Here is a 9,987-nt window from a genome sequence, read left to right as displayed (position 1 = left end):
ATCTTCACACAATCCTATGAAATACTACTGTTCACATTTTACAAAAGAAGAAACAGTTCAAAGAGATAAGTCAAACAATACATACTAGAACGAGGCGACTACTCTGGATTCCAAAACCACAGTTCCAAACCACAAAATCGAATCTAGGAAAATTGGCGCTCTCGAGTGTCGTCAGTTAAAAAACAAGGAGCACCAGAGAAGGATCGCGATATTACACAAACTACTACTCCCAACATGCAAAGCGGATTCTTTCCTTCGGTCTCGGCCCGGGAGTCCGAGAGCCCCAGCAGCCCTCGGGGCGCGAAAGGCAACCTGGGAGCGGTAGTTCTCCTGGGCGCCTAGTATTGTCGCCCACGCTGCAGTAGCGGCTTCTGCGGCTCCAAGCCAGCGGGTCCTGTGAAGGCGAGCAGACGCGGAGAAAGGACGCGGGAGTGAGAGGGGGTGAGTCAGCCACTGTCTAAACGATAAAGGGAGGCGGCTCCGCGGGATAGGGCTGAATTCAGTAAATGGGCTCGTGCTGCGGTCTCTTCGGAGACGCTGCTATCTTAGCGTCAGCGAGGGAAGATTGAGGAGGAGCTAGAGCCGGGTCCTGCAGCCTTTCTCGCCATCAGCGCCCGTCGCCATCTCCACCATGCAGTCCCGGGAAGACGCCCCGCGCTCTCGCCGCCTCGCCAGTCCCCGTGGTGGGAAGCGGCCCAAGAAGATTCACAAACCCACAGTTTCGGCCTTTTTCACGGGTCCAGAGGAATTAAAGGACACGGCCCATTCTGCAGCCCTGCTGGCACAGCTCAAGTCCTTCTACGATGCGCGGCTGCTGTGTGATGTGACCATCGAGGTGGTGACGCCTGGCAGCGGGCCTGGCACGGGTCGCCTGTTCCCCTGCAACCGCAATGTGCTGGCCGCGGCATGTCCCTACTTCAAGAGCATGTTCACAGGTGGCATGTACGAGAGCCAGCAGGCCAGCGTGACCATGCACGATGTGGACGCCGAGTCCTTCGAGGTATTGGTCGACTACTGCTACACGGGTCGTGTGTCTCTCAGTGAGGCCAACGTGGAGCGCCTGTACGCGGCCTCCGACATGCTACAGCTGGAATATGTGCGGGAAGCCTGTGCATCCTTCTTAGCCCGACGTCTTGACCTGACCAACTGCACCGCCATCCTCAAGTTTGCAGACGCCTTTGGCCATCGCAAGCTGCGATCCCAGGCCCAATCCTATATAGCTCAGAATTTCAAGCAGCTCAGCCACATGGGTTCAATTCGGGAGGAGACTCTAGCAGATCTGACCCTGGCCCAGCTGCTGGCTGTCCTGCGCTTGGATAGTCTGGACGTGGAGAGTGAGCAGACAGTGTGCCACGTGGCAGTGCAGTGGCTGGAGGCTGCTCCCAAAGAGCGGGGTCCCAGTGCTGCAGAAGTCTTCAAGTGCGTGCGCTGGATGCACTTCACTGAAGAAGATCAGGACTACTTAGAAGGGCTGCTGACCAAGCCCATCGTCAAGAAGTACTGCCTGGACGTTATTGAAGGGGCCCTGCAGATGCGCTATGGTGACCTGTTGTACAAGTCTCTGGTGCCAGTGCCAAACAGCAGCAGCAGCAGTAGCAGCAGCAACTCTCTTGTATCTGCAGCAGAAAATCCACCCCAGAGACTGGGTATGTGTGCCAAGGAGATGGTGATCTTCTTTGGACACCCCAGAGATCCCTTTCTCTGCTGTGATCCATACTCGGGGGACCTTTACAAAGTGCCATCACCTTTGACCTGTCTGGCTCACACTAGGACTGTCACCACTTTAGCTGTCTGTATCTCTCCTGACCATGACATCTATCTAGCTGCTCAGCCCAGGACAGACCTCTGGGTGTATAAACCAGCTCAGAATAGTTGGCAGCAACTTGCAGATCGCTTGCTGTGTCGTGAGGGCATGGATGTAGCATATCTCAATGGCTACATCTACATTTTGGGGGGGCGAGACCCTATTACTGGAGTTAAGTTGAAGGAAGTGGAATGCTACAATGTTAAGAGAAACCAGTGGGCATTGGTGGCTCCACTGCCCCATTCTTTTTTATCCTTTGACCTAATGGTAATTCGAGACTATCTCTATGCTCTCAACAGTAAGCGCATGTTCTGTTATGATCCTAGCCATAATATGTGGCTGAAGTGCGTTTCTCTGAAGCGCAATGACTTTCAGGAAGCGTGCGTCTTCAATGAGGAGATCTATTGTATCTGTGACATCCCAGTCATGAAGGTCTACAACCCAGTTAGGGCAGAATGGAGGCAAATGAATAATATTCCCTTGGTCTCAGAGACCAACAACTACAGGATTATCAAGCATGGCCAAAAATTGTTGCTCATCACCTCTCGCACCCCACAGTGGAAAAAGAACCGGGTGACTGTGTATGAATATGATATTAGAGGAGACCAATGGATTAATATAGGTACCACATTAGGCCTCTTGCAGTTTGATTCTAACTTTTTTTGCCTCTCTGCTCGTGTTTATCCTTCCTGCCTTGAACCTGGTCAGAGTTTCCTCACTGAAGAAGAAGAAATACCAAGTGAGTCTAGCACTGAATGGGACTTAGGTGGATTCAGTGAGCCGGACTCTGAGTCAGGAAGTTCAAGTTCTCTTTCTGATGATGATTTTTGGGTGCGTGTAGCGCCTCAGTGAAATGCACAGGATCAACAGGGTTTGTTGTAACTAAATTGAAACACTAAGTTGTTTTTACTGTTTTGGAAAATATCTTAAATATCCTTTTTGTTCCTAAAGGAGAGGAAAAGTTGATTAACTTCTGGTTTAGTTTAAAAAAAGTAATGTTTGAAATACGAAGGTAATTTAATGTTACAAATTTTAACACTCAAATCAACCTTTTAATAATTTTCTGTGCTAAGGGTCCAGTATTTATTTGATTAGTATGTTTATGTTTCATGACACTAGTCTTTTGATAAATTTTACATTCTGTTTACTGCCACAAGCACTGTGGCAATAACTTTTGAACTTTAATTTTTATAATAGAAAAATGATTAGGAATTGCTAGATTGTGTTTTGAAAGCATATCTTTTTCTTTAGAACAATGTAGATTTCCAGAATGGTTAACCTAAGGAGTCTTTACAAAATGTGTTATAAGTTAAACATAATTTGGGAAGTTTTACTTTTGTTTTCTTCTATGAAGAAAAAAATGCAGGCTGGGCACAGTGGCTCACGCCTGTAATCCTAGCACTTTGGGAGGCCAAGGCGGGTGGATCACCTGAGGTCAGGAGTTCAAGACCAGCCTGGCCAACATGGTGAAACCCCATCTCTACTAAAAATACAAAAATTAGCTGGGCGTGGTGGCGTGCTCCTGTAATCCCAGCTACCCAGGAGGCCGAGGCAGGAGAATTGCTGAAACCCGGGAGTCAGAGGCTGCAGAGAGCCGAGATTGGGCCACTGCACTCCAGCCTGCTGGATGACAGAGTGAGACTCTGTCTCTGTCTCCATAAAAAAATAATAATAATAAAAAATAATAAAAAAGCATATGTGTATTAGGGTGACTGAGTGGTGATTTCATTTATAATAATATAGAGAATAGCTATAAGCTCATTGACAGTAAAAACAACAAACCAGGATTCTACTCTTTGAAAAGAAGTTTCAGTTTTGGAATTTAGAATGTATATTTGCAAAGTGACCAATTTTCATCTAAAAAGTTATATTCTAGTTGTGTCACCAAATCATCAAAAAACCTTAAAAAAGAAGTAACTTGCTTTGTAGGTTTGTATTGTTGATCTAAACCTGATACATGTTTCATTTAATCAGAGGAATAATCCTTTTTTCCACTGGACATGTATAAATTTCACTGGATTGTATAAATTTTTATCTATTGCCTTAAACATTTACGTGATTCTCAATATGTTTTAGCTGCAGTTTTGGTGTTCATCTTAGAGGATTCTTCAGCAGAAGTGACATTTCTTTACTGTTTTGTGAGGTAATACTGATTTTGAAAATATATATAAGCTAAAAACAGTATTTCATTGATATCAGTAGTCATTGTGTTAACTATAAAGTCAAGTGCCAGCAAAGAACTTTAAAACTGTAAAGCTGTGTATAGAACTGTTTTGTGTAGCATGGAAATATTCTGTCAGCTTTTTAAAGTCACTAAATGTTCTTGATTATCAGCTTGAAGGTATTTTTGTATTACAAGTTGACAGTTGCTGGGTGTAGTGGCTCATGCCTGTAATCCTAGCAACTCAGGGGGCTGAGGTAGGAGGATTGCTTCAGCCCAGGAGTTTGAGACCAGCCTGGGCAACATAGCGAAACCCCATCTCTACAAAAATAAAAAATATGTCTGGGCATGGTGGCCCAAGCCTGAGTCCCAGCTACTTGGGAGGATCACTTGAATGTAGGATCACTTGAGTCTAGGAGTTCGGGGCTGCAACTATCATCTGCAGCTATAATCATAGCTCACTGCAGCTATGATCATGTCTCTGCACTCCAGCTTTGGCAACAGAACGAGATCCCATCGCTTAGAAAAACAAAGTTGATAGTTAAAGAACATAAGTGGATGATGGCATTTGAGGCCACTAGTGAAAGTATGTTTTCTCTAAAATATTTCTCTAATAGTGATATAAATGGCTATTTTATTATGATGTTTGTATGTGTTTTGTATTTCTCTGTAAACCATGCTCCAGTCTTTGTTTTTCTGTTACCATAATGTAAGAGAAAGTCCTGGAACAGAGACTAAATCCCACGAAACTGACATTGTTAAACACACTAAAACAAAAGTACTTACCTCTTGAAGATTTAGTATATAATGGTTGACATGATACATGTACATGATAGATGACCAGATGCTTATGGTCTACATTTTCCTTTATCCTGTTAGTATTACCTTCCTTAATCTTTGTTCATTAACATGCTAATTCCTCTTCTGTGTTTATTTTCTAGTGATAGAATGCTAACATTTCTTACACCCTGGCAGAAGGGAGACAAATGTGTTTTGGGGTGGGTAACTAAATTTGTGAGTGAAATATCATAAGATGAGAATGGAAAGAGGGAGACACAAAAAGAGTTGTAACAAAAAAAAAATGTTTTTTTTTAGCCATTTGACTGGCTCTTTAACTAGTCTACAAGACATTCATGTTTAACATCACTTTTAGTGAAATAAAATGTGCCGTACTAGTATGTGCTTCAAAAGGGCAAATGTGCTTTAGTGCCCTAAGGCTAAATTTTGGTCATTTGACATCAAAGATGTTATAAGTATTGCACTTAATATGTGCCTATTTCTCAATAGTGTTATTTTTTGGCTAGCATTTTCTTTACCATTATCTTGTTGATAGCTTTTTGTTCTCTAAGGTTGAAACATGACAGTGCTTATCTCAAACAGATTACCCATCTGCAGAATTAAGGAAAGCAATTTATGTGTGAAAGAAATTCTCGAATTCGTCATTCTCAACCTTTGAATTAAAGCTTAGACTAAATAGTAATATGTCGTGGGAAGGATTTTGGTTTTGTGATATTTCTGTGAATTAAGGAATAGATGTTAACCATTATTTTGTAGAAAAGTGATTTGTATGTGGTTAATTATAAATAAAACTGGTACCAGAACTTATGCTTCCTGACTTTTTACTTCATTGATTCCACTAAATGTATAAAACTTTTGCGTGTGCAGTTAATCAGAGGTCCCCAGCCCCCAGGCTGCAGACCTGTACCAGTCTGTGGCCTGTTAGGAACTGGGCTCACACAGTGAGCTGCAGGCAAGCAAGCATTAGCTCTGCCTCCTATTAGATCAGCAGTGGCATTAGGTTCTCATAGGAGTGTAAACTATTGTGAACTGCATGTGCAAGAGATCTATGTTACATGTTCCTAATGAGAATCTAATTAATGCCTGATGATCTGAGGCGGGACAGTTTCATCCTGAAACTATCCCCTTACCCCTAGTCGTGGAAACTGGTCTCTGGTGCCAAAAAGGTTGGGGATCACTGTAGTGAATGATACAACTAGCAGTGCTCAAATACCTTCATGACAAGAAAATGTAACTGTCTAATTTTCCAATTAAGCCACACGTATTTTAGCAAACGCTTAATATAATGTCATTTGTCGGACTACCATCTGTAAGATTCAGAATGACATTAATTATCTTTTGTATTTATGTCCCTGTAGTCTGAAAAGCTGAGAACCCAAATTATTGCAAATTCATTTAAATGCAAACGATAAGTAGTATTAGAGTTTTCAAAAGGATAAAATAGAATCAAATTTAGCCACTAACTTGTCTAAATATGAATTAAAGATTGAAATTAAGTTGTAATAGCTCTTTTTCATCATTTTTAATTGAGCAGTGATTTATTTTTTAATTTTTATATCTTGTTGAGAATCCGAGGAAAGCTTTTGATTCATTCCCAAGCAAAAGTCACATAATTTATAATTTCAAGGATGTTTCACATTTCTGAAGCTCATCAGACCCAAGGTAAGGGCACTTGTAATAGGATCTCTTTTGCCATACCTGCTTAAAAATTTCAACACCCCTTTTATTATTCTAAATAACCTGATTTGTTTTGTTTTTAAATAGAGATAGGGTCTGTATTAGTCTGTTCTCATGCTGCTAATAAAGACATACCAGAGACTGGGTAATTTATAAGGAAAAGGAGGTTTAATGGACTCACAGTTCCATGTGGCTGGGGAGGCCTCACAATCATGGTGGAAGGCAAAGGAGGAGCAAAGTCACGTCTTACAGGCCAAGCAAGGTGGCTCACACCTGTAATCCCAGCACTCTGGGAGGCCAAGGGGGCAGGATCACATGAGAGCAGGAGTTCAAGACCAGCCTGGCCAACATGCAAAACCCTGTCTCTACTTAAAAAATACAAAAATTAGCTGGGTGTGATGACAGGCACCTGTAGCCCCAGCTACTGTGGAGGCTGAGGCAGGAGAATTACTTGAACCCAGGAGGCAGAGGCTGCAATGAGCTGAGATCGTGCCACTGCACTCCAGCCTAGGCAACAGAGTGAGACTCCATTTCAAAAAAAAAAAAAAAAAAAAACGGGTCACACCTTACCTGGCGGCAGGCAAGAGAGAGCAAGTTTGGGGGAGCTCGCTTTATAAAACCATCAGATTTCATGAGACTTATTCACTATCAGGAGAACAACACAGAAAAGACTCACCCTCGTGATTCAATTACCTTCCACTGGGTCCCTCCCATGATGTGGGAATTATGGGAGCTACAATTCGAGATTGGGGTGGGGACACAGACAAATCATATTAGAGTCTCATTATTTTGCCTAGGCTGGAGTGCAGTGGCACAATCATAGCTCACTGTAAACTTGAACTCCTGGACTCAAGCCATCCTCCCACCTTAGCCTCCTGAATAGCTAGGACTACAGGCGCACACCACCATTACCAGCTAATTTTTTAAATTTTTTGTTGAAATAATAAACTCCTGGCCTCAAGTTTTTGTTTTGTTTTGTTTTGTTTTTGAGACGGAGTCTCGCTCTGTCGCCCAGGCTGGAGTGCCGTGGCGCAATCTCGGCTCACTACAAGCTCCGCCTCCCAGGTTCACGCCATTCTCCTGCCTCAGCCTCCCGAGTAGCTGGGACTATAGGCGCCCGCCACCAGACCAGCTGATTTTTTGTATTTTTAGTAGAGATGGGGTTTCACCATGTTAGCCAGGGTGGTCTTGATCTCCTGAGCTCGTGATCCACCCGCCTCTGCCTCCCAAAGTGCTGGGATTACATGTATAAGCCACAATGTCCAGCCTTTTTTTTTTATTTTAATTTTTATTGAGACAGAGTCTTGCTCTGTCTCCCAGGCTGGAATGCAGTGGTGCAATCTCAGCTTACTGCACCCTCCCCCTCCCTGGTTCAAGCTATTCTCCTGCTTCAGCCTCCTGAGTAGCTGGGATTATAGGCACCTGCCACTACACCCAGCTAATTTTTGCATTTTTAGTAGAGACGATGTTTCACCATGTTGGCCAGACTGGTCTCTTTTAATCATGTAAGGTCTTCCATGGCTGCATCCCAAGTCTGCATGAAGATTTCAGATGCCCAGGTTGATCTCAAAATCCTGGGCTCAAGCCATTCACCCGCCTCAGCCTCCCAAGCTGCTGGGATTACAGACATGAGCCAATGCGCCCAGTACCTTTAAATTTATGGGAGATAAGTAGAAATGAAATATAGAATGGAGTCACATACTTGACAGAAGTAGTTATCCAAAATGTTTTCTGAAAGCTGTTTTGAAGTTTTCACAAACCGAAAAAAAATGACACTATATATATATATTGACTAAAGCACAATTTACCTGAAATTAGTACAAGAAATGGTCAAGAAACTAAGTTTTGAATAAACTATTGTGGCTAATGGTCTGAACTTCAACAAAGGGGGAAATAAGTAGATTACATTCACACAGCACTGCAAAGATGATCCAGGCACAGAAAATGCTGTAATGTTGCTAGATAGCCTAGTTAGCTCTAAGAAATTTCCAGTTTTCGGCGAGGCACGGTGGCTCACGCCTGTAATTCCAGCACTTTGGGAGGCCAAGGCAGGCAGATTATGAGGTCAGGAGTTCAAGACCAGCCTGGCCAACATAGTGAAACCCCATCTCTACTAAAAATACAAAAATTAGCCAGGCATGGTGGCATGCACCTGTAGTTCCAGCTGCTCGGGAGGCTGAGGCAGGAGAATCACTTGAACCCAGGAGGCGGAGGTTGTGGTGAGCCAAGATTGCACCACTGCACTCCAGCCTGGGCAACAGACTCCATCTCTAAAAAATAAAAAATAAAAATAAATTAAAAATAAATAATAAAAATAGCCATTCTCCCCTATCCTACTAGGAGCAATGGCTAAATTCTAACTAGATACATGTTGATCCAGAATACAGACTACCTCTCCCAGGCATCCCTGCAGCTAGATGTGGCCATGTAGTTAAGATCTGGCCAATTTCATGCGACCCGAAGCAATATGCACAATTTCTCTTACAGGGACAGTGGTGCCCTTCCCTTCCCTTTCTTACTTGATGGCTGGAATGTGGACATGAGGATGAACCACCTTAGACCATGTGGGTCAGGGCAACACCTTAAGTAAGGATAGCAAAACAGGAAGACAGAAATGCCTGGGTCTCAGACGACTTTGTAGATTAGGATCCACACAACAGACTGGACTTTTATATAAGGAACTTATTTAAAAGAACTAGGGGCCGGGCGCGGTGGCTCACGCTTGTAATCCCAGCACTTTGGGAGGCCGAGGCGGGCGGATCACGAGTTCAGGAGATCGAGACCACGGTGAAACCCTGTCTCTACTAAAAATACAAAAAAAATTAGCCGGGCGTGGTGGCGGGCGCTTGTAGTCCCAGCTACTCCGAGAGGCTGAGGCAGGAGAATGGCGTGAACCCAGGAGGCGGAGCTTGCAGTGAGCCGATATCGCGCCATTGCACTCCAGCCTGGGCGACAGAGAGAGACTCCGTCTCAAAAAAAAAAAAAAAAAAAAAAAGGAACTAGGGAGTCTCGGCCTGGGCAACATAGTGAGACCTTATCTCTACTAAAAAAAAAAAAAAAAATTAAGGCCAGGCGTGGTGGCTCACGCCTGTAATCCCAGCACTTTGGGAGGCTGAGGCAGGCAGATCACCCGAGGTCAGGAGTTCGAGACCAGCCTGACCAATATGGAGAAACCCTGTCTCTACTAAAAATACAAAACTAGCCGGGTGTGGTGGTGCATGCCTGTAATCCCAGCTACTTGGAAGGCTGAGACAGCAGAATCGCTTGAACCCCGGGGGTGGAGTTTGCAGTGAGCCAGAGCCGAGATTGTGCCATCGCACTCCAGCCTGGGCAACAAAAGCAAAACTCCATCTAAAAAAAAATAAAAATAAAAATAAAAAATTAACCGAGCATGGTGGTGCATGCCTGTGGGCCAGCTACACGGAAGGCTGAGTTGGAAGGATCACTTGGGCCCAGGCGATCGAGGCTGCAGTGAGCTATGATCATGCCACTGCACTCCAGCCTGGGTGACAGAGAGAGACTCTGTATCTAAAAAAAGAAAAAAGAA

At 43.9% G+C, this 9,987-nt stretch overlaps 1 protein-coding gene across 1 annotated transcript; it reads left to right on the top strand.

The window, feature by feature from the left end:
* Positions 1-269: 269 nt before the first annotated feature.
* Positions 270-5,566, top strand: KBTBD6 (kelch repeat and BTB domain containing 6). Its single transcript, XM_003270017.3, has one exon. The coding sequence runs from the start codon at positions 632-634 to the stop codon at positions 2,654-2,656; it is 2,025 nt and encodes a 674-aa protein (XP_003270065.1). The 5' UTR covers positions 270-631; the 3' UTR covers positions 2,657-5,566.
* The last annotated feature ends 4,421 nt before the right edge of the window (positions 5,567-9,987 follow it).

Source organism: Nomascus leucogenys, chromosome 5 (genome assembly GCF_006542625.1).
Source record: "Nomascus leucogenys isolate Asia chromosome 5, Asia_NLE_v1, whole genome shotgun sequence".
Classification (NCBI taxonomy): domain Eukaryota; kingdom Metazoa; phylum Chordata; class Mammalia; order Primates; family Hylobatidae; genus Nomascus; species Nomascus leucogenys.
Note: the sequence above shows the minus strand (reverse complement) of the source record. Positions and strands in the feature narration are given on the sequence as shown.

What these genes read in the sequence shown, in the direction of transcription:
- KBTBD6 (XM_003270017.3), top strand. Translation starts at nt 632, where the DNA reads ATGCAGTCCCGGGAAGACGCCCCGCGCTCTCGCCGCCTCGCCAGTCCC.